Raw genomic sequence first — 23,810 nt, 5'->3', positions numbered from 1 at the left:
CTTCAGTCGTGTCCAACTCTCTGTGACCCTATGGACCACAGCCCCCCAGACTCCTCTGTCCATGGGATTCTCCAGGCAAGAATATTCGGGTGCGTTGCCGTGCCCTCCTCCAGGGATCTTTCTGACCCAGGGATCAAATCAGCATCTTACGCCTCCTGCACTGGCAAGTGGGTTCTTTAGCACCAGTGCCGCCTGGGAAGCCCAAAGTCAGGCAGAGCTGCGTCTGATTCCTACCTCTGCCGCTTCTTAGCTGGATTACCTTGGGTCAGCTACATAACTTCTCCAACTCAGTCTCCTTACCTTCAAAATGGGAAGAATAAAAGTGTCCACTAACGGAGCTGTTGGGAGGAATGAGTGAGTGGGAAAATGAGCCAATACAAGGAAAATGAAACTGAAATCAAAGCACTCAGTCCTAGAGGAAATCAGTCCTGAATATTCATTGGAAGGACTGATGCTGAAGCTGACGCTCCCAATACTTTGGCCACCTGATGTGAAACAGTGACCCACTGTAAAAGACCCTGATGCAGGGGAAGACTGAAGGCGGGAGGAGAAGAGGACCACAGAAGATGAGATGGTTGGTTGGTATCACCAACTTGATGGGCATGAGTTTGAGCAAGCTCCAGGAGTTGGTGATGGACAGGGAAGCCTGGCGCCCTGCAGTCCATGGGGTCGCAAAGAGTCAGACACAACTGAGCAACTGAACTGAACTGACATGGATCTTTGCTCATTTTGTGCAATAGGACAAATGTAAAGAACGAGGAAAAGCGAGAAGACTTTGTGTAGTGATCGATAGTTGGCAGAGTACTAAAGACCTGCCACGCTGGGCACCGCAGACCTGGGAGGCGGGCAGAGCGAAAACTGCCTTCAGTTTCTGCTTGCCGCACCTGCTGTCGGGAGGGCGCGTGACCCCTCCAGGCCACACTTGAAGTGGTCCATGTGAGCATGAGTCCAGAGAAAATGACCAAAGGGAAGGGACGGAGGGAGCAAAGCCAGAGGGTGTAGCCACGTCCAGCCACACAGGAGCCGCATCTTCCAGGGGCCCCTGCACCCTCTGCTGGTCCCCTCTGCCCTCCTCCTGGAGTCCCCACAGCCTCGCTGGCTGCCCGCTGCTCCCTGGTAGGCATGGCAGTCACAGGATGCTGGGACCACTTGGGCGTTGCCAGGATGAGCTGTTACTCTGAGATTGCTGGTGACCTGGGCCCCCGTAACACCAGAGCCAGGCCTGTGCATTTCTGGCCGAATTTGTCCACTCCTTCCTCTGATCGCCTTGCCGCAGGGTCCTCTCCCACCCTCCCAGAGTACGGGCAACCGTCATCTTCAAACTGCTGATCCTAAGCAGGAAAATTATTTAGGTTTTGTCATTTCCTGTCTGTCTTTGTATTTATCCAGTTACCTGAAGCATCTTTTCTGTGCAAAAATTAAAATAGAGAAGTCAATATACCAAAGTAACAATCACCTATATTTCTACCCTGATGTTTGCTTCTGTAGTTTTATTTTTCTTTAAGAAATAAAATACAAAGCTAAAAACCCCTTATGTACTACCCAAGGCCCACAGATAACAAATGAATTTGGTGCATAACCTTCCTGTTGTTTCAAAATAGTTTGACATACCTATGCATACACTGAGGCCTTGATACTGTTTGGACGGTGTTTTAACTTCATGGAAAGGTATCATAGGATTCATATCATTCTGAGTCTTGCCTTTGTCAGCAAACATGTTTGTGAAATCTGTCCATGCTAATGAGCACAGAAGCTTTATGGCTGAGACAACTTTTCCACTTTATAAAGCCTCTGTACCATGTTCCGTATGTCCATTCTTCTAAGGATGGACATTTAGGTCGTTTCCTTTTTCAATTACAAACCATCATGCTTCAATTAAAAAAAGAAAAAATGTTCGTGTGTGTCCCGTCTCTGCCCAGGTTTTTCTAGGAAATTTACCCAGACGTCGAAATCTGTTTCGTTAATCACAGGGAGGAGTAAGCTTATGTGGGATCAACTTCCTCCTCCTGTGATGAACCCCAGTGTGACCTTGGGCAAGTCATTTCACCTCTCTGAGTCTGTTTTCTTACCTGTAAAACCATTGTGTGATAACCCCTAATTCACTGAGTGGCTGTGAGAATCGTGAGACGGTCTCTCAAAAGCAGCTGGAATCAGGCAAATGGTGGGAGTCCAGCAGCTTCCTTCATCTACGCTGCGGGTTTTTCTAGCAGCCAAAGTAGTATCTAAAGGTAACACAGGCAGCTTGCCCTGGGGTCCCTGGGCCCAGCAAAGCGCAGCCTTGGGGGCTCTCCCAGCCCGCACCCCCTTAAACTCGCTGCCAGCTCTATCTCCCTGCCTAGCATGGTGTCAGCTCCGTAAATTAACTGAGCAAATATGTTCTTCAGCGTCTCAGTGGCCTCAGCTGTAAAATGGGAGGGCAGCACCTCCTCCCAAGGGCTGCCCTGAGGCTAAATTGCTGGAGAATGCCTGCAGGGCTCTTGTTAAAACGGAACGCCCGTTCCTGTACATCCTGAACACTTTCTCCTTCACGGCGGAGAAATGATCTGAGGTTTCGTCCCGCCGGCCGGGGGAAGCTGGACTGCAGTCCCCCGATTGATTTTCCTTTCCAGCCCGGTGTTTTCTGTTGCCGATGCTGCGGGTAAACGCGTAGAACCTTTTGCTGGGTCGCCGATTGTGTTGGTTTTCCTCGCCGAAAACTGGAGGCTGGGTAGTTGAAATTTGCTAAAATACTGCCATCTAGTGGCCTGCGCGGAAATACTGCAGGGCTTTCAACCCGTCTGAGAAAAACAATGGGGCGACAGCTGGGGCCGCCCTGCCCGGCTCAGAAACGCCGGTGGCTCCCCATTGTCTGCGGGGTAAAGTCCAAACGCCCAGCCTGGAATTCAAGTGCCTGCGAGATCGGGTCCCGCCCTGCCTATCAGACCTTATCGGCGGCTTCGACCTCCTGCCCAGCCAGGCCCAGCTCCTTTCCTGCTGCAGAAAGTCCAGGCCCACACCTCCTGGCACGTGGGCCTGCCCTGTGCCCGACTGTCTGCTGTCTCCCTCCTCCTCCTCCACGCTCACCCTTCTCCAGGATCAGCTCAAAGGCCACCTCTTCCTGGAAGCCTCCCGGATTCTTAAGCCCATCTGAGTCTTCCCTGACCTCCCCCCACCTCCCTCCCCACCCCCTCACCGCAACACTCCCTCTGGGGCATTTCTGTATTTCCACGTCCCAGGTGGCATAGTGGTGCAGAACCCGCCTGCCAGTGCAGGAGTCATAAGTGACATGAGTTTGATCCCTGTGTTGGGAAGATGCTTGGGGAAGGCAATGGCAACTCACTCTAGGATTCTTGCCTGGAAAATCCCATGGACAGAGGAGCCTGGTGGGCTTCAGTCCATGGACTTGAAAGAGTCAAGACTTTCCTGAGCGTGCACACAAACACACTCACACGTTTCAAGCTGTGCTTCTGTCGATGCACTGCCCTCCTGTATCAAACATGATGGATAAAATGAACGCAAGACCGATGGAGCGTCGCCTGGCTTCCCCCACTTCCTAGCTCTGAAAACCTGGGCGGGGAGGGAACCTCACCCGTGAAATACCAGCGAGAACACCTGTCTCACAGAACTGTGGTGAGAGTCAAGATCAGATGCTAAATGGCTAGCACATGTAAAGGCCTGATAAATTATTAAGGTGGTCAGATGAAATACAAGGTACCCAACTGATTCTGAATTTCCGATAAATGCTTTTTATTTATTATAGTATACATATATCCCAAATAGTACATGTAGCTTCTGTGTTACATTTCAGAGATGGTAAGGATTATTGTTCATTTTGTTAGATGTGCTAATGAAATTGGGAATATATATTTATACAGTCAGTCCCCATTATTGGCACATTCTGTATTTGCAAATTCACCTGCTTGTAATGTGGAAACCAATATTCACAGTACTAGGTCACTTACAGACACGCACATGCGTAGAGAGAATTTGAGTCTCCCGAGAGGCATGCTCTCAGCTGATGTCAGCAGCTCTGTCTTGTCTCAGCTCCCATGTCATAAGCAGGTATGCTTTTTGCCGTCCCTTCAGTGCCACGCTTTTCATATCTTTGTGCTTTGTGTTGGTGATTTTCAAGTGGACCCCCAGGCAGAGTGCTGAGGTGCTGCCCATTGTTCCTAAGCCAAGAAGGCCGTGCTGTGTCTCATGAGAAGAGGTACATGTTAGATGCGCTTGGCTCACTTGAGTTATACACATGCGGGCCATGAGTTCAGCGCTGATGCATCTACTGTGGACATTAGGTAAAGTGTTTTCAAGCACAATCGCTCATGAAACAAGGTTGCATATCAATTGGTTGATGAAAATGTTGCGACCGGAGGCTGGCGGGAACCTGCCTGTATTTCCCCTAGAAACAGGGATTCAGTATTCTCTGACTCCATGTTCATGTGACTTTACAGAACTACTGTGAATAGCAAGAAGCAACTATATAGATATGGATGTAATAAAATTTAAATTCTTACCTGTTAGAGTCACATATCAAAATATAAAGTGTGAAATTATATGATGCTTTAAAACACCCTAGCAGTGGGAGAGAAGCGTGTTTTATGGACAGTATAAAAGAATCAAGATACCAAAGGTTGAAGATGCTAGAAGCGATGAGGTATTAGGCTATTCTCTCTCCTTTTGTGTATGTTTGAAAAGGACCATAACAAAAGGTCTAAAACACCCACTGTTGGGAGTTCCCTGGTGGCCTAGTGGTTAGGATCCTGGACTTTCACTGCCGTGGCCCGGGTTCAGTCCCTGCTCAGGGAACTGAGATCCTGCGTGGTGTGTGGGGGTGGGGGAGCAGAGATCAACAAACACACCACCCAGAGGAAAATCTTGGTGCAAGAATACCTTGTTCATTAGCCTTTTCTCAGGACCCTGTGTGGGGACAGGACTCCAGACCATGGCCCCTGAGAGCCCATCGTGGGCACATCCCCAGCCCTTGAGCGCAGAGCACCCACTGAGGTTGCCCAGCCCTGGCTCTAGTCTCAGCTCCCCCTCAGACTTGCTCTGTTACCTCTGGCGACTCTGAGCCTTTTTCCTTACCAGGTAAATAAGGAAGTTGAACCGGACAACCTCTGCATTCTCTTTCATTTAAAAAACCCTCTCCTTCCAGCTCCAGTATTTCCTCCATTGCCTTGTTCTGGTGCAGTATTACAGCACACCTCCAGCTGTCTCTTCCCAACCCAGTCCAGGCCAGCACCACCATTCTGCAAATCTTGCGGAAGTTCTCCCTTTTTGGCAACGTTCTAACCAGGAACCTACTCTGATTCCTAGTTCTCTAAAGTCTGAACTCCTCAGCTGAGCAGTCAAGGCCCCTGCAGGCACAGTACCCTCTAAGTGCCATGTCTGGGGCTCTTTCTGCCAGGAGTTCACAGTCCAGTTAAGGAGGACCAGGAATCAGGGACATCACAGGGGTCAGCAGGTCTTCCCTGGTGGCTCAGTGGGTAAACAATCAGCCTACAGTGTGGGAGACCCGGGTTCAATCCCTTTGTCAGGAAGAGCCCCTGGAGAAGGAAATGGCAACCCACTCCAGTGTTCTTGCCTGGAGAAGTCCATGAATGGAGGAGCCTGGCGGGCCACAATCCATGCACGGAGTCACAAAGAGTCGGACACAACTGAGTGATTAACACTTTCACTCCTTTTTTTCAGGGGGCACCAGACTATCCCAGAACACAGAGGAATGTCACCCAAGGCAGCCTGGGAAGCAAGAGGAAGTGTCCTGAAGAAGAGAGGTCTGAGCTGAGACCTACAGGGCAGCCAGGGGTCACTGCTGCGGACCCAGGAGAAGGATGTTCCAGGTGGAGGCCGCAGTGTTCGCGAAGGTCTGGAGACAAGAGGAGGTTGGGGAAGGTCCGGATTTCAGAGCCCGTCACACTCAGCCTCATTAATCTCTCTGGCATTATCTGCCACCCTTTCCTGCCACCTGCCTTCCACACTGCCCAGCATGTGTGGTATGTTTGCTGGGGACCCTGGGATTTATTTTACGAAGGTATATACTGCACTCCCTACCAGGCCTCCTTTAAAACCAGGTAGAAGCTTTTATAATTCCCAAGGCACCTTTGGTTTTGCTCATCCCTCATGATCCTGATGACCCATTTTTTAATAGAGGAAACTGTGGTTCAGAAAGGTCCAGTTCTTTGTGACCCCATGGACTGCAGCATACCAGGCTTCCCTGTCCATCACCAACTCCCGGAGTTTACTCAAACTCACGTCCATTGAGTCAGTGATGCCATCCAACCATGTCATCCTGTCTCCTGCTTCTCCTGTGTTCAATCTTTCCCAGCATCAGGGTCTTTTCAAATGAGTCAGTTCCTCGTATCAGGTGGCCAAAATATTGGAGTTTCAGCTTCAGCATCAGTCTTTCCAATGAATATTCAGGACTGATTTCCTTTAGTTGGATGTCCTTGCAGTCCAAGGGGCTCTCAAGAGTCTTCTCCAACACCACAGTTCAAAAGCATCAATTCTCCTGTGCTCAGCTTTCTTCACAGTCCAACTCTCACATCCATACATGACCACTGGAAAAACCATAGCCTTGACTAGACAGACCTTTGTTGGCAAAGTAATGTCTCTGCTTTTTAATGTGCTGTCTAGGTTGGTCATAACTTTCCTTCCAAGGAGTAAGCATCTTAATTTCATGGCTGCAGTCACCATCTGCAGTGATTTTGGAGCCCCTCCCAAAATAAAGTCGGTCACTGTTTCCACTGTTTACCCATCTATTTCCCATGAAGTGATGGGGCCGGATGCCATGATCTTAGTTTTCTGAATGTGGAGCTTTAAGCCAACTTTTCCACTCTGCTCTTTCACTTTCATCAAGAGGCTCTTGTTGTCACTCACTAAAGATCACACAGTTGGTGAGGAGGGAGGTGAGGATGCTAACTCAGATCTGACTCCAGGCCTGTTGTCCTGGACGCTAAACGGGGCAGCCGGTGCCCACCGTGGCTTCTGGGCGGTGCCCTCTGCGAGGGGGCAACTCCTTACAGGTTCCCTGCATGCTTCACTTACACAGAAGCGTTGAGAAGGCTTCAGCCTTCTGCGGGCTGAGCTCAGCCTACCCGCTTCCTCGGGGCTTGGGTCATGTCAAGTGCAGTCGCTTCAAGCATCCCATCTCCCCAGGGGCGAAGACCACAACTCCTGAAGACCTGGCTTCGTGTCCTCCAATACCTCAGCTACGTGACACTGGGTAAGTAACTTAGAACTCATCTGTGAAACCGATCTTGTGGGACTGCTGTGGGGATTAAACGAGAACAGCACCTGTGCAGAGGGGCTATCGGTACAATCTCGGGAAGCGCAGGAAAAAGGACACGCCGCCCGCGACTCACACCGGGGGTCACACCCCACTGAGACCCGCCTGTAGGCCTCGCGCAGGCGCGCAACGTAAAGACCCGGCGGGCGCTCTCGCGGGCTCCACGGCTGCGCAGTCGCCCGGCTTTGCGGCTGCGCTGCTTGACGGCAGCGGTGTCCGTCTCCCGGCTGGCGTTGCCGGGGTAACGCCGCGCGCGCGCTGGGGGCGGAGGAAGGTAGGGTACCCTGGGCCCCCGGGAGCAGGCTCGAGGCGCCGAGCGCGGTGGCCGTGGCCCTTGGGGGCGGGCGGGCGGGGGGCGGCTCGTCCGCGGGAGGAGGCCTCGCCTTTTCAGAACGCTCTCCGGGGCTAGAGTAGAAGCGGTCCTGGGACGTTCTTCCGGGCGCACAGCCACGCGGAACTGGGCCGGGACGCAGGGCCCGGCTTCTAGTTCTGCCGGAATATTAGCCCCCTTTCCCCTCCTCCGTGTATCTGCAACTCTCTCTTTTCTATGCTTTTTGTGGAAACACTGACCCCGCGGGGCAGAGTGCCGCGGGCAGAGTAAGGCGGGTGCATCTGATAACAGACCGTGCCCTAGGGGAGCCTTCTTTGGTCGCTAGTAGGGTTGCTGGGCGCCGCTGTAGGAGCCCGGCAAAGGGACAGGTTATGACACGGAGTTGGGAGAGTCTGTTGAGCCCTTGACTTTTTTTTTTTTTTTGCTCATTAGTTGCAGCTGCAGCTTTTCGCCTGGCTCGCACATCACATGGGAAGCCCAGTACCAGGCTCGATCGCACAATCCCCCCATCAGTCTTCAAAGGTTTAACTTTTGTTTGTGTGTCTTAGTCTCGGGTTCTAACCTGAAAGCTCCCCAGAGGCAGGATTGTCTTTTCCTTTTCATCCTTGCCTCCCCTCGCCTACAGGGTACGCACTTGGAGCCTCAAGTGTGTGTTTTTGTGTTGTTGTTTTTTTAATAGGGAGAATGTGAGTTCTGAGTGGGAGGCTTTAACCAGCTGGTTTGGCAAAATGGGCCCAGGGGGTTGGAAAATTAAATAATGGTACCTCCCCCCCTTCCTTTTTGTCTTCCTTTGTTTTGTTTGGAATAAACATTTACGGAACACCTAAAAGATGTTAGCTTGTATGCTCAAGGGAAGAATTAGGAACAAGCCCTGCTTTTGATAGAAAACTAAATGTATAGTGTACTTAATACTGTGGGTCCCTGGAGTCATACAGCCAGGTTTGGAAAAGCAAAAGGAACAGCCCCTTACAGGTGCGTGGCGCTCGGCGCCAGCCCCTAGCCCCTTTCCCCCTCTCTCCAGTGGGATGGCTATTGGCATCAAGTTTGAATAGGCCATCCTATCTCTAGTGGCTGCAACCATGGACTGCATATTGAAATCGCCTGGACCCCATCTCTGACCTTTTGATGTAATTGTAGGTTAGGCCTCGGCATTGGGAGTTTCACAATTTCCCCAGGTGATTCTAAGAGCAGCCAAGCTTGAGAGCCACTGTTATATATGACCCCAGGTCAATTTTCTTAATCTTTTAAACTGGTTTTTTTTTTTTTGGCCACACGTTATGGCTTGTAGGAACTTAGTTCCTCAACCAGGGATTGAACCTTAGCAGTGAAAGCAGAGAGTCTTAAAGTCTGCTGAGAAGTCAGAGAATTCCCTCTTAACCTTCATTCCTGTTAATTGCTGGTAATATTCCAATACGTGGATATGTTGTTCTTTAGTTGCTAAGTCATGTCTGACTCTTTGGGACCCCATGGACTGTAGCCTGCCAAGCTCCTCTGTCCATGGGATTTCCCAGGCAGAAATACTAAAGTGGGTTGCCATTTCCTTCTCCAGGGGATCTTCCAGACCGAGGGATCGAACCCGAGTCTCCTGCATTGGCAGGCGGATTCTTTACCAACCAGGAAAGCCTATATGGATGCAGCATGTTTTTAAAAATCTTTTTATTATTTATTTCCTTATTTGGCTGCACCAGGTCTTAGTTTAATGTGTGAGTGGCTTCCACAGTTTTCTAGTCCTGATCAATTTGAAGATGACATTGAGTTCAGGGACCATACGTGGGTTGTTAAAATCACACGATCGTAATGGTAGCGCTGCACATTTGGAAGGCCTACTGAGAGGCACATCCTCCTTGATGTCCATGCGGCCACACGCACAGAGGTGACGCCAGACCTCTAAAATTTGGAGGTCTTGTGAAAAGCAGGGAGTCTTGTTAGAGGAACCTTCTATGATGCCAACGTGGGTTGAAGTACAGAGTTCTTGCATCAAGTGTCAGAGCTCATCCTAGGCTTTCTTAAAGAGTATAACAGCAGTCTGAAAGGGAGAATCCTAAGCAATCTAAGCACATTAAAACAGAACTTTTCTCTTTCACTGGTTTGAGAGAATTTAATTGGAAGTGTGTGAAGTTAGTCATTGAACATTTTCTGTTTTTAAAAATCTTTTAATGTAATATATACAAGTCAAATACTAAGCAGCGGTTAAGTTATAAAAGTGAACTGCTTATAAAAGTCCATGAATTATTCCTGGAAATCCTAACTGGAAACCAGCATCCTGCCTCAAAAAAGTCGACACGTTATTTTAAGTTTTAGAATAAGTTGCCGATTGTTCAGTTGCATGCTCAATGCACTTGGCGCTTGAATAACGTAGAAGGTGAGGGTGCTGACCCTCTGTGATCATCAAAACTCCGAGGGTAATTTTCAGTCCCCCTCCATATCCCTTGTTCCTTTATATCTAAGGCTAAGGATCTGTGGACTCAACCAACCATGGATGGTGTATCACTGTAGCATTCACCATTGAAACAAGTCTGGGTATACATGTACCCATGCAGGTAAACCCCATGGGGTTCGGGGTCCGCTGTAGTTGCTTGGGTTGAGTGACAAATTGGCAAGTGAAAGTCTACTTTAAATGCTCTTGAGAGGGAATCTCTTAATTGCCCATTAACACGTGGTATACATAGTTTTGTTCTGAACACTATGTGGCAAGATGTGTGCATAGATGCACATATATATGTATATGAAATGTATATAGTCATGCTCAATATTTACATCTGTTGGGGGACTCATTTAGAATCTTAGCATTTTGCTGTCTGGAATACTCTATAGCAGTCTTATGAAGCAATCTGCCAACTTGCTGATTCTTTATTTATAGTTCCTATTGTAACTGGTTGTCACCGTCTTAACGTCCCTGGTTTCTCTTTTCCTTTGTCCTCATTTAATTCCTTCACATCTTTTGGAGAGTGGCTAGAGGAATCCTTACACATGGGACAGTGCTTTTGATTTCTTTCTTTTCCCTAATAGTTCATTTGTTTGGGTGCGCTGGGTCTTGCGGCACTTGGGATCCTTTTTTTTTTTTTAGCTGCAGCATGCAGGCTCCTAGCCTGTGGGAGAAAGAGTGGAAGAGTCGTGCATCTCTGGGAGGAGTGGGTCTGCTGGGCGGGGGGGCTCGCTTTCCTGTCCCTGCTGTCCTTGGTGCTCGTTGTCCTGCCAGGAATGATTTGTGTCTGTCTGTCTGTCTTCCCATCTGGCCCGTGGGCTCGTTAAAGGACCGGCGTGTCTGTCTCCCCTCGTATCCACAGCATGACCTCAACCATATGAGAAATGAAAAACTATACAGAAAAAAATTGAAATATTTTAAAAAGGCTAAATTGCAGCCACACCGGATACTATTTCTCTGCTGTCTCATGAGCAAAAATCAAAAAGTCTGAGCACACACGTGGCCAATGAGTCTGTAGCAACACACGCACGCTTCCTTAATGTTTATTTTTAATTATTTGGTTGTGCCCTGCCTTAGTGCTGGCAATGGGTTCTTAATTGTGCCCGGCAGACTCTTAGTTGTGGCTTGGGGGATCTAGTTCCGTGACTAGGGATGGAACCCGGGCCCCCAGCACTGGGAACACAGGGTCTTAAGCTTCTGGACTACCAGGGAAGTCCCTGGGTTTCTTCTTAATGGGCCTAAAACTAAGAGCATGGCATCTGGTCCCATCACTTCACGGGAAATAGATGGGGAACTAGTGGAAATAGTGCCAGACTTTATTTTGGGGGGGGCTCCAGAATCACTGCAGATGGTGATTGCAGCCATGAAATTAAAAGACACTCCTTGGAAGGAAAGTTATGACCAACCTAGATAGCCTATTTGCCAACAAAGGTCTGTCTAATCAAAGCTATGGTTTTTCCAGTGGTCATGTATGGATGTGAGAGTTGGACTGTGAAGAAAGCTGAGTGCCGAAGAATTGATGCTTTTGAACTGTGGTGTTGGAGAAGACTCTTGAGAGTCCCTTGGACTGCAAGGAGATCCACCAGTCCATTCTGAAGGAGATCAGCCCTGGGATTTCTTTGGAAGGAATGATGCTAAAGCTGAAACTCCAGTACTTTGGCCACCTCGTGCAAAGAGTTGACTCATTGGAAAAGACTCTGATGCTGGGAGGGATTGGAGGCAGGAGGAGAAGGCGATGACAGAGGGTGAGATGGTTGGATGGCATCACCAACTCTATGGACGTGAGTTTGAATAAACTCCGGGAGTTGGTGATGGACAGGGAGGCCTGGTGTGCTGCAGTTCATGGGGTTGCAAAGAGTCGGAAATGACTGAGCAACTGAACTGAAACTCTGGAGCCCCTCAGCTTCCTGCTCCAGCTTTCACCACCTTCGCTGGCTGTTTCAGGCTTGAGTGTATCCTGTGTACAACAGATGCTGGTACCAAGTGCAGGGCGCAGCTAAGCAGTCAGCGGTGCTTTTTCCCCTGCGAGTGTTTGGAGCTCGGGAGGCTAAACACGTGGTTGGTACGGCGCCCTTGGGTCTTCAGGCACCGCATGTGCTGTCAGCCTCAGTCCGGTCCAGAGCCAGGATGCGGGGCGGGGCAGGTTGCAGTCCCCGTCTCGTCCCGGCAGGCTGCCCAGCGCCTGGAGCGCCAGGCCCTGTCTGCTGCACTGCCTGCGTTTCCCGCCCACCCCCCACCCCGCCCATGGCTGAGTTTTGCTGAGCTGATACATCTGCTGTGGTCCTCTGTCTTTATCACAGCAGCGCACCCGATTTGACTTCCTTCCTCCAGCCATTGCTGAGCCGCAGCCTGTGTGTGCTTTGTCCTCCTTTTGGCTCCTCGGGGTTGAGGAAGGGAGAGATACCGGCTTCACCTTCCTTTCCTCCCTCCGAGTGCTGCTGCTGTTGAGTCGCTCAGTCGTGTCCGACTCGTTTAGTCGCTGCCTGAACTGCAGCACGCCAGGCTCCCTATCCCTTCACTGTCTCTGAGAGTTTGCTCGAACTCAGGTCCACTGAGTCGTGGTGATGCTGTCTAACCATCTCCTCCTCTGTCACCCCTTCTCCCGCCTTCAGTCTCTCCCAGCCTCAGGGTTTGTTCCAACGAGTCGGCTCTTCGCATCAGGTGGCCAAAGTATTGGAGCTTCAGCATCAGTCCTTCCAGCAAATATTCAGGGTTGATTTCCTCTAGGATGGACTGGTTTGAGCTCCTTGCTGTTCAAGGGGCTCTAGTAGTGCTGGCTGTCAAGTAATTCCAGGATTCTCCATAACCCTCAGCCCCTAACCTGGAGAAGCAGTGAGCCTTCAAAGGAGAAGGACGGCTGCCGCCCGTGGTCCCGGCAGGACCTGGAGCCGAGCCCTTCCTCCCTGGGCCTCTGACAGCGTTTCTGTTACCTGGCCCTGCTTTCTCATCCATCAGCAGTGTTGGCAGCGCTCTGCCCATAATAGTAACGATACTGGGCACGCAGAGCGCTCAGTGCCACATGCTGAAGGCTGTTCTAGGCACCTTCTGGGTCGTCACTATAAGATGGAGCCTGTTTTTATCCTTATTTAGCAGAGGAAAAAACAAAAGCTTGGAGAGACAAAGTAAGTTTCGCCCATCACATGGCTGGGCAGTGGGAAGCCAATTCCGGTCCCCACACCCTGGCCTGACACTTCCTGCTCTTAGCCGCTCACACTTGGTGCCTTCAATGATGACCATTTAAAGACATTGTCATTATTATTAATTTACCTGAAAAACTGGGAGATGATCCTGTTTTGGAATACGAAGTGCTCACTACCTGTACTTCTTTGAGGACGGGGTCCTTTTGGTGTTCTCTCTCTGTCCCTAGCACCCCTGGTGATTAGGAGCCTCTGGTGGGTGCTCGATAAATGTCTGTTGGCTGAGTGAGCGGGTGGGAGAAATCCTCGAGGGCAGAAGCCCTCTTGGGCCCACTGGCAGGAGGCCTTTGAGTAGCGTTGTGCCCATGGACCTGCCTCTAGGCTCAGGCACCAGCTGCGATCAGAAATCGTACCGTGACTCCTGGGGCGTTGTTGTGGGAACTCATGGGGGTCCCCTCGGAGAGTTGGGTTTGTACTGCTCCAACAGATCCGTCCTGTTTTTGTCTCTCTTGAATATTTTGGTTTTCCCACAGGCCACGAGGTTTTTCTGAGCCTGGGCATACAGGCACTTGCCTGTCTGATCAGCATGGTAACCGATTGACTTGCTTCTGTCTGTCTCTTACAGTCCTGAAGGAACAGTCACTTGGGAAGATGGCGGAGGCAGTGTTCCGTCCCCCAAAGAGGAAGAGAAGAGTGCATGACAGCTATGAGTCTCCCCTGCCCATCCCTTGTGGTCAGGACTGTGGGCCTGAGAAGGACTTCCGAATCTTCCGGGCTGAGATGATAAACAGCCACGTGATCGTGAGGGGCCTGGAAGACATGGAGCAGCTCTACGGGAAGGTAGGTGTGGGCAGCTTGGCCCGGCTGCTCCCCGACAGCCCTGAGCCAGCCATGCTCCCCTGCCTGCCTCCAGAAGCAGACCACCAGTGACCCGCACATGCTCTTTGAGATCCGGTCCAGCATGGGAGCTGAATCCGGTACCCTGAAGCCTTAAGCCCAGAGGACCATAACCCCCACCACGAACCCACACTGTAGCACGGACGTTGGTCAGTGTGTCGACCTTTCTTGCTTCTTGAATGTAAAAGCAACATGTGTTCATTGTTTAAAAACAAAAAATTTTAAGCAGTTTACAGAAACGTCCTGGGTAAGAAATAAAGTGTGGCCCTCACGCCCTTCCATCCCGGGGGTTATTGTGGAGCCGCAGACTGTTGTGCTGCAGGACAATCCAGAGGAGGCCTCTGCTTATCCTCCGGCTCCTCACCTGCCTGCCCTCCTGGTTGAGGACCTCTCCTCTGACGAGGGCGAGTTCCGGTTTTGGCTTTTCCCGTCACTGATAGGTGTGGGTTGAGATGGGAAGCTTCCTTATCTTCTGCCCCGTAGCCAGTTCAACGCTGGAGGCATTTTTAAGACAGCTTTGTAGAGGTATGCTGCTGCTGCTGCTGCTGCTGCTGCTAAGTCACTTCAGTCATGTCCGACTCTGTGTGACCCCAGAGACAGCAGCCCACCAGGCTCCCCCGTCCCTGGGATTCTCCAGGCAAGAACACTGGAGTGGGTTGCCATTTCCTTCTCCAGTGCATGAAGGTGAAACGTGAACGTGAAGTCGCTCAGTCGTGTCTGACTCTTAGTGACCCCATGGACTGCAGCCCATAGGGCTCCTCCGTCCATGGGATTTTCCGGCAAGAGTACTGGAGTGTGGTGCCATTGCCTTCTCCGTTACGGACGTATAAAGCCATAAAATTCACCCTTTCAAGTGCACACCACAACAACCGTAACAAACTCAGAGAGACGTGCAGCCACACCACGGCCCAGCTGTGGAGCCTCCCCAAGGCCACAGGAGGTTCCCTGGTGCCCCGTGTGCTTGATCCCCGCCCCTACTCCCAGCCCAGGCGCGCCTGGTCCACTTACTGCCTCTGTAAGTGTGGCTTCTCTACTCGTTTTATGTAAAGCCCATGTCACAGCCAGCCTCCCAGGGTGGGGTATGAGGACGGCATTGACCGTAATGGCTCAGAGGTCCAGGCCAAGGACAGTCTCCCCGACAGTCGCAACACGTAACATTTAGCAGAGGCTTTGTGAAGCGCTGTGCCAGTGATTTATTCTGACTGTTCAATCTGGGCGGAGGGTATAAGGTGTTCATTTTATTATTATTTTGGTGGTCTGTGGGTTTAAATATATTCTGGTTTTTAAGAAATGGTGGAGAGGGAGCCAGGGTTTTTGGAGTCAGCAGGAAGGAGAGGAGTAGAACAGTTCTGGGTGCACGGGAATCCAAGAAGGTTTTTGTGTCTGGTGGATGTGGCTCCTGGCCCACATGTGCAGAGGGCACCCTGCCTCCGTCTGCCCTTCACCTTCAGCTCCCCGGGCCAGACTGAAAGCATTACTCCGGAGACAAATGACGTGCACAGGAAACTTCCCAGCTCCCTTCACACAATCGGAGGGAAAAAAAATGCTATGATCGATCTTCAGAGTAATCATTATGTAATCAAAAGGAAGATGTCAAGCTGTGAACAATGCAATGACTCTCTTGTTAACTCAGATAGTTCTCCTTCAGCTAAAAAATGAATAACTCAACATGAGCTAACTCTCTTTCTTCTCTTCCCGGAAGGGTTATTTTGGAAAAGGCATCCTGTCCAGAAGCCGACCAAACTTCACAATCTCAGATCCTAAGCTGGTTGCTAAATGGAAAGGTGAGATTGTACAACATTGCATTCTTCTGGCGAATTATCTTTTTTCTTCATTTTTAGCTCTCACACCAGATTATACAATAAAATTCCAAAGGAGAAGTAACATGCTACTGCAATCTTACTGCTAAAAGTACCAGCTAAAATGATTCTAATCATGGTGAAAGGGCTCTTAACAATTGGTGAAACTGTGTTTCGTGTAATTTCTGAAATTAACAGAAGTGTTATTCGGACTTTTCTGTTGTTAAGCATTGCCTCACAGTGTCCTGGGCATGTGGAAGGTTCTAGTCATTAAGTATCTGCTCACCCATATGCAAAGTGAATTTTATATTTTATTTTTAGGTTCGGAATTTGCAACAGTAACCATGACATTGATGTATTTGTAAAATGTACTAATGTGTGTAGTTCTCAATAGCTGTTCCTCTTTACTTTATAAATCTTTCATCTTGGTATATTTTTCTAAGGGGAGTCTCATGGTAAGTATGTAACCAATACCAGCAGGTTAAAACATAATTAGAAAGAATTTTAAGAAAACATTATATGGCAAGAAAACAATAGAAATTAAAACTGCACTGAGATACCATTTCAGCAATCAGAATGACAGAAATCCTAAAGTTTCGCAGCGTGCCCTGTTGGTGAGCCCTGAGAAACACTCTCACGTGATCCTGGTGGGGCTGCAGGTGGTGTGGCCGTTTCGGAGGGGAATTGGATGTCTCTAAAAATCACGTATGCACTCCCCCCAACACCTCCCCGCCAAATCCCTGGTAACTTTCGCATGCTTTCTGTGCCCTTGATTTCGCCCCTTCTAAATATTTCTTGTAAGGGGGAAAAACTCTTGTGTCCTTCACGTGGGATGAATTTTGTCCAGGTTTATCCATGTCCTAGCATGTATCAGAACGTTGTGAGTGCTGTTCCCTGGTAGGATATACTTTGTGTTTTTTCTCTGTTTGTTCACAGACGGATGTTGGGGTTGTTTGTACCCTCGCGAGTAGCACTGGTCTGAGCATTCATGTGCGGGTTTCCGTACAGACATATGTTTTTGTTCTTCCTTTGTGTATACTTAGGAGTGGACTCGCTGGATCAAACGATTATTCTAATTTTTTGAGGAACCACAAACTTTTCCATCACACCTGCGTCATTTTATGTTCCCCAGAGCAGTGCGTAAGGTTTCCCAGTTTTTGCGCATCCCCACCACCGCTCGTCATTGTTTTTTTGAATAACAGCCATTTTAATGGGTGTGACATGGTAACAAGAGTTTATCATTTTAATGAAGTCTAATTTATCCTTTTTCTTTTCTTGCGTGTGCTTTTGCTATCGTGTTTAGGGAACCATTGCCAAATCCAAGCTCACGCAGATTTTCCCCGGGGTTTCTTCTAAGAGATTGATAGTTTCAGCTCTTGAGTTTGGGTCTTTCATCTGTTTTGATTTAATTTTTCTTTGATGTAGGATATGGGTCCCGCTTCATTGTTTCGCCTGAAGATACCCAGTTGTCCAATAGATGCGTTTGCTTTTAACTCAGCAATTCCACTCCTGACAATTTATCTTAAAGATAAGTTGGCAAAAATATGAAAAGAAAGAGCCCAGGGCTGTTCATTGCAACACTCTTCCTAATGTTAAAAGACTAGAAATAACCCAAATAGCCATGCGGGTACCAGCAGAATAAAGTATAGACCAATCTCAGAAGGATGTGCTGTGAAGCTGAGATAGGAGTAGGGGCTCACTAGGCTATTATTTTTAAGCAGAGAAAGCAAGTTAAAGGACAGTGTGCCACGGGTCATCTAAGGGGAGGAGATTACAAATAGGTTTTGAAATGTTAAGAAGGATAAACTATAATTTTAAATGCCTGTGAGGGAGGGATAGACTAGGATGGAGAGAGAAGTGAGACTAGATTTGACTTTGGAAACTTGTAAACGTATTACATGACTACAAATGAAAGTTAGATTTTAAAAAGTTAATTTTATTTAAAACACACACACACACACACACACAAATCGAGAAAATGAAGAATCTGTATATCACGTTGATGGTGTAGCCATAGGGGAAGCTATTTCGAGTGACTTTAAAATATGATAGGGGCTCCCCAGGTTGCTCAGTGGTGAAGAGCCCACCTGCAAATGCAGGAGACACGGGTTCGAGCTCTGGTTGGGCAAGATCCATAGGCCATGAAATAACTAAGCCCATGCCCCACAGCTACTGAGCCAGTGTGCCTTAACTGCTGAAGCCCTAGAGCTGGTGCTCTGCAACAGGAGAAAGGCCCACGCAGCAATGAAGAACCCCCACAGCCAAAAATAAGTACATTTACTAACAGAGATCCCACATGCCATGTGGTATGGCCAAAACCAAAACCACAGTGATTCAGTCCTAATAGGACAGACTTTGTATCTCCTGCCACGATGTTGTGGAACAGACCACCCCCAAATCCAGTGGTCTTCAACAGCAGCTGTGTTTGCTCACTTGAGTCTCCAGGGGAGTTCTGGGTAGGTCTGCTGTTCTTGGCTGGATGGGCTCATGTCTGGTTAGTCATGGATCTGCTGGCCGCAGTGATGGATCCAGCGATGGATCCAGCTGGACTGGATGGCTGTCAGCCGGTCCAGGATGGTCTCCACCGCAGTGAGGGGTGGAGGCCCCCATATGTGTCATCCTCCGTGGGCCAGCTCGGGCTTGCTCTCCAGTTCCTGTGAACACTCGGGAAGATCCCCTGGAGAAGGGAATGGCAACCCGCTCCAGTATTCTTGCCTGGAGAATTCCATGGACAGAGGAGCCCTGGCAGGCTACAGTCCAGGGAGCTGCAGAGAGTCGGATACAACTTAGCAGCTGAGCACACAAGCACCAAAGACGGAATGACGTGAGGGGGCCGGGGCAGAAGACATACGGAGCATGACTTCTCGTTCAGTTGCTCAGCTGCATCCAGCTCTTCGCAACCCCATGGCCTGTAGCCCGCCAGGCTCCTCTGTCCATGGGATTCTCCAGGCAAGAATACTGGAGTGGGTTGCCATTCCCTTCTCCAGGGGATCTTCCCCACCCAGAGGTTAAATCCCCTTCTGCATCAGCAGGCAGATTCTTTACCACTGAGCCACCCGGGAAGCCCGAACTGGCTGTGAGTTAAAGCTGAGTGATGGGAACATGGAAATGTATTATACTATTCTCTCTACTTTTATACACTTTAAATTTTTTCAGAGTTTTAATTTTTAAAGAGGGAGAAAAAAAAAAAGTAGAGCAAATAAGCATTGTGACTTTGTCCTCGTCACCCAGCCTCAGCCGTTACTAATACTTGGCAAAATAAGAAATAAAAAGTTTCAAATAGTGTGATGGTCTTAAGTGTTGAGAAGCTTTTCCTGATCTATGTAGTATAACTAAAGTTTCCGATAGTGATCAAAATGTGAAGGAAATGGATTTAGGCCAAGGAAGCAGAGATTAAGGGCGTAGGGTGCTCTCACGACGTAGATCTCAAGTGTCCATTTTAGGATGCTCTTCAGCTTTTGGCCTCAGCCTCACCTTCCACCCTTTGTTCCGTCCTACCCCGCTGTACCTGTTGGCATCACACCCACCGTGGGCTGCCGTGTGTTTGCCGTCTCCCAGCCTCTGCACGGATCCCTCTGCATTTCCCCCTGGTCTGCCTGGCGACCTCGTGCTCATTCTGCAGAGCCCAACTCAATTATTCCTTCTCCTTTGTGTTTTTTCCTAACCCTTCCAGTTCAAGTAAGCCAGTCCCTTGACAACACTTGCTTTCCTTGCCGTTTATCAGCTGGGGTTAGAATCAGAGGTTCAGCTGGTCTGTCTCCCCAGCTGCTGCTGCTGCTAAGTCGCTTCAGTCATGTCCAACTCTGTGTGACCCCAGAGACGGCAGCCCACCAGGCTCCCCCATCCCTGGGATTCTCCAGGCAAGAACACTGGAGTGGGTTGCCATTTCCTTCTCCAATGCATGAAAGCGAAAAGTGAAAGTGAAGTCACTCAGTCGTGTCGACTCTTAGTGACCCCATGGTCTGCAGCCTACCAGGCTCTCCATCCATGGGATTTTCCAGGCAAGAGCACTGGAGTGGGTGCCATTGCTAGAGTGTGAGTATCTTAAGGAGAGGGGATTTGCTTTACTGCCTCTGTATTTCCTGTGCTTGGTAAGTGGAAGGGTGTCAGTAACACTTGCTAACTTGTTAATTGTTGTCAAACTACCAGAAGGGGAAAGTCGCGACACCAGGAAGACTCTCATTCCTAAGGAGATAGGAGTCTGTGAACTCGCTTCCCTAGGATTTTAAAGCTGAACATCAACAACTCCAGGCGTTTAGAGCACTGGGCAGGGAGTCAGAAAACAGAGATGACTTCCCCACGGGCAGGGTCAGGGAGGTCGAGGACGAAAACCTATACCGCGATGTGACCTCGTCAATGCTTTAGCCAGAAAGACTCTTCTGGCCAGATGCCCAGCAGAATGAAGTGTGCACCTTTAGGGCCTCAGCGCTGTCATTGAGAAATCGAGGGCCTGGGGCTTCCCTGGTGGTTCATGTCCAGGTTAAGAATCTGCCTTGCAATGCGGGGGACACGGGTTCGATCCCTGGTATAGGAAGTGAAAATAAATAAGTTGAGGGCCTGAGCATCCAGAGGGGACAGTCTCCCCCTCCGTGCCGTGGCCACTTAGCTGGAGTGTTGAGAAGGGTTCCAAGGTCATGTCTGAGCCCTGACGGGTCTGCGGCGCCTGTAGGGGCTGTGGGCAGCAGAGAGCGGTGGTTTATACAGCACGTGTTTGCTGCAGCTGCTTGGACAGGATTGATCAACTTCCTGGGTGTGAGATTTTTGCAGACCTTGAAATTCTCTCTGTCTCTTCTAGGCTGTCAGTCTGTAAACTAACAGAAACTTCCTTGTTGTTACAGATATGAAGCTAGACCTGCCGGTAATCACATCAAAGAAGTAAGTCTTGGCGGACGTTGGCCGTGGGCAGAATGACGTGGGGCTGGCGCTGGGCAGGTGCGGGAGATGGGAATGGAGGAGAGCCCTGGGTCCTCTCCTTGGGGCCATGTGGTCTGGTCACTGTAGACTCTGGTGGGAGAGGAGGAGGAGGCAGTTGCCTCCTCCGTGATGAGTATCATGACGGGCTGTCGCCCTCGCTATCAGCATCGTTGCAGTTGTCATAGCAGCACCATTCCTGGTCCAGGCCGCCTGCCTGTATCGTCCCAGTTCATCTTCTCGGGAAACCTTTGAGATGGGTGTAGTTGTTTGCGTCCCCTGCGTGGGGAGCCTCCCGAGAGGTGCCCAGGAGGACTTGAACTTAAACCAGGCGGAGCAGCTCCAGAGCCTGGGGTGGGGGGTGACTGTGAACTTGTGCATGCCAGCATTTCTGGAGCGTCTCCCATGCAACAGGCACTGCGTTCATAGCAGCTTGATGGGTTAGCTGCTTTCGTCCGCTCGCTGCCCCTCGGAGGTCAGTCCTGCTGTTGTCTGTCTTGGAAGGTGAGGACACAGGACAGGAAGAGGTTCGCTAACTTGCTCAGGGTCAACACTTAGACCTAAGCACACTGACTGAAAACCATTTTGCCGAGAATTTCCAATACTAAGTCGGCCTTAATCAGTAAGAGGTGGAGCAGGGTGTTCTCTGCAGATGGAAGACGTGTGTCCGAGGACAGGGTTGCCTGCGAAGCTGAGGCATGTCCAGGTGGCCCCACTCAGGGGTCAGGGGGCCCCAGGATGGGTCACCAGCCTCAGTCTGGCTTCTGATGAGAGCTGCCGCTCTGCCCTTACGCTTCCCAACTCTTCCTCTCTGTTCCTGCTGCCTCTCTAGCAGTGTTTGGAGCTGATCACAGCAGGACTTTCTAAAGGCACTGCCCACCAGCGGGAGGACACCGCCTCTTCTGTGTCTCTCTGCCATGGTTCAATCACCGGTCTGCCTCAGAGGCTTTCCTGCACGCGCTTCAGCAGCTGCTGTCCACGAGCCAGCGTGAGGTTGTTAGAGGCAGGGACTCGAGTGTGATGCCGGCAGTGGCAGGACAGCAGAGAAAGCCGGGTGCCGAGGGGTTTCGCTCAGAGTCACAGGGAGGAGCCCGCTCCTGCGCCCAGGGAGCGCCCGCTGAGGCCTGCGTCTCCATCTGTTAGAGTGTTCTTTGTATTGTGAAACGTACTGTGTCTGAAGTCAAGATGATTTTACTTTTCAGGTCTGCCCCCAAAACCCCACGGTCACAAGCTAACAAATACTCGTCCAACGCTGCCTGTGTGCCGAGCCCTTCACGTATCTGGTCCCCTTTAATCCATGCTCAGAGCTCCCTGGGGTGGGCACCAGTGTCCCTGAGCTGGGAGGGGTGGGGACATAGCTGGTGCAAGAACCTCGCGCTCACAGTGAGGGCTTGGACCCATGTCTGCCTCGACCACTCTGCTGCCGAGGGCAGAGCAGGGGCCTGTGTGCGCACGCTGTCTCTTTTGCTCTCTTACTTTCTCTTCGTCTCTCTAAGTTCCACCATCTGCCCAAAGGGGAACCATTGAATCTTTAATACAGTGGTTCTTTCACATGTTTTAACTCAGGGAATCTGCTGAAAAGTCATGGATCCCTTCCCCAGGAAGATACACATGATACAGATACACATTTTTGTTCAGACACAGGAGATGCGTCGACCCACGAAGGCTTTAGCTGGCGTTGCAGGTGGCGTGAAGAGCACACATGCTTTTAGATCGCTCGTGTGAAAAGGCTTACGACCGCCCACGAGAGCGGCTGTGCCTGTCGTGCAGGAGAAGAGACCCCCTGCTGTTCTCCGGGCAGCGACCTTTTACCCCGATTAGAAGCAGCAGCACGTGACGTGATCCTTACGAGGTCACGGTACTGTTGCCTCTGTCTTATGGGGGGAAACTGAGGCACGGAGCGGTTACGTCATTGGCTCAGCCACCCAGTAGTGGCGGAGGGAGGCGGGGCTGAACGCGAGACGCCAGGACTCCGGTCCTGCTCGTGTGATCACGGCTGCACCCGTCTCAGATGTAGAGCAGCCTCCCCGGGTCTTAGTCTTCGCATCTGTGGTACCGTTTCCTGTATACACAGGACGGCAGGCTCATCCCTGTGCAGGACAGACAGGGCGTGGACAGCTTGGAGATGCCTCTGATGAGCCAGGGTGAGGCGGCCGCCGCAGAAGCCAGCTAGCTCCCTTGCTTCACCGTGTGTCATTAGCAGTTTGCAAACCACGACACGTCCCGTCATCTGCACCCAGGCAGGACGCCCAAGGTGAAGAGAAAAGCGACAGCTGTCTTCCCACGAGCCACGTGGCTTCTCCAGATGCTTTCCAGACCGATCGCTGTAGGTGGAGGTGAACAGAGCTTGAGTCTCACACTTTTTCACCCGCGCTCGTCTGATTCCACACGTGTGCCATCTTGTACCACATGACACCCCCCAGCAGCCTCGTCAGCTGTTGCCCCTGCTTCACTAAGCAGAACCTGTGGCCGTTTGTAACTTGGGAAGTGTTCAGGGCTTGCCTTCAAGTTTAAGACATGCAGTGTATCGTCTCATTGAAATACATTTTGAAAATTGTGGAGGAAGGGTCTTTTTTTTTTTTTAAGACACTGGGGTGTATATAACTGTAACTGTTCCTTTCCATGTGTGGTGTAGACATTAGTAGGTCCTGTGAAAAATGTTCATTAAAATTCTCATTTTGCTTTCCAACACTAGACAAGGACCTTTTTATGTGACTGGGATACATGTCTGAAAACTTCAGGATATCCAAAATGGAAAATAATACAAAACAGACCCTGACAAAGGATGACCATTTTTCTCTTTATATTTACCCAGATTGTTTTGTCCACCAGTTGTTTGGGGGTTTTTTCTGTTTGTTTATTTGGCTGTGCTGGGTCTCAGTTGTGGCACACTGGATCACCGATCTTCGTTGGTGCATACGGGATCTTTGCAGCACGGGGGATCTAGTTCCCTGACCAGGGATTGAACCTGGGTCCCCTGTCCTGGGAGCATGGAGTCTTGGCCACTGGACCACCAGGGAAGTCCTTAGTCCACCAGGTTTAAATC

At 50.2% G+C, this 23,810-nt stretch overlaps 1 protein-coding gene across 16 annotated transcripts in view; it reads left to right on the top strand.

Annotated features, from left to right (window-relative positions):
* The first annotated feature begins 5,341 nt into the window (after positions 1-5,341).
* TSEN2 (tRNA splicing endonuclease subunit 2) overlaps positions 5,342-23,810 on the top strand; it is a 55,832-nt gene continuing 37,363 nt past the window's right edge. For 5 of the 16 annotated variants that reach the window (XR_011250735.1, XR_011250734.1, XR_011250736.1 and 2 more), the window contains exons 1-4: positions 6,824-7,201; positions 13,783-13,997; positions 15,757-15,838; positions 20,692-20,728. Coding sequence is in view for 9 of the 16 variants with exons in the window: in XM_069560986.1 (XP_069417087.1) it covers positions 7,096-7,201; positions 13,783-13,997; positions 15,757-15,838; positions 20,692-20,728 (440 nt within the window). In the remaining 7 variants the exon portion in view is untranslated. Of the gene's footprint in view, positions 5,436-5,670; positions 5,844-6,823; positions 7,202-7,412; positions 8,118-10,043; positions 10,136-11,482; positions 12,083-12,881; positions 13,143-13,782; positions 13,998-15,756; positions 15,839-20,691; positions 20,729-23,810 lie in introns of those variants that run through there. The other 11 variants (XR_011250739.1, XR_011250738.1, XR_011250737.1 and 8 more) reach the window with 8 other exon arrangements.

Source organism: Ovis canadensis, chromosome 19 (genome assembly GCF_042477335.2).
Source record: "Ovis canadensis isolate MfBH-ARS-UI-01 breed Bighorn chromosome 19, ARS-UI_OviCan_v2, whole genome shotgun sequence".
Classification (NCBI taxonomy): domain Eukaryota; kingdom Metazoa; phylum Chordata; class Mammalia; order Artiodactyla; family Bovidae; genus Ovis; species Ovis canadensis.
Note: the sequence above shows the minus strand (reverse complement) of the source record. Positions and strands in the feature narration are given on the sequence as shown.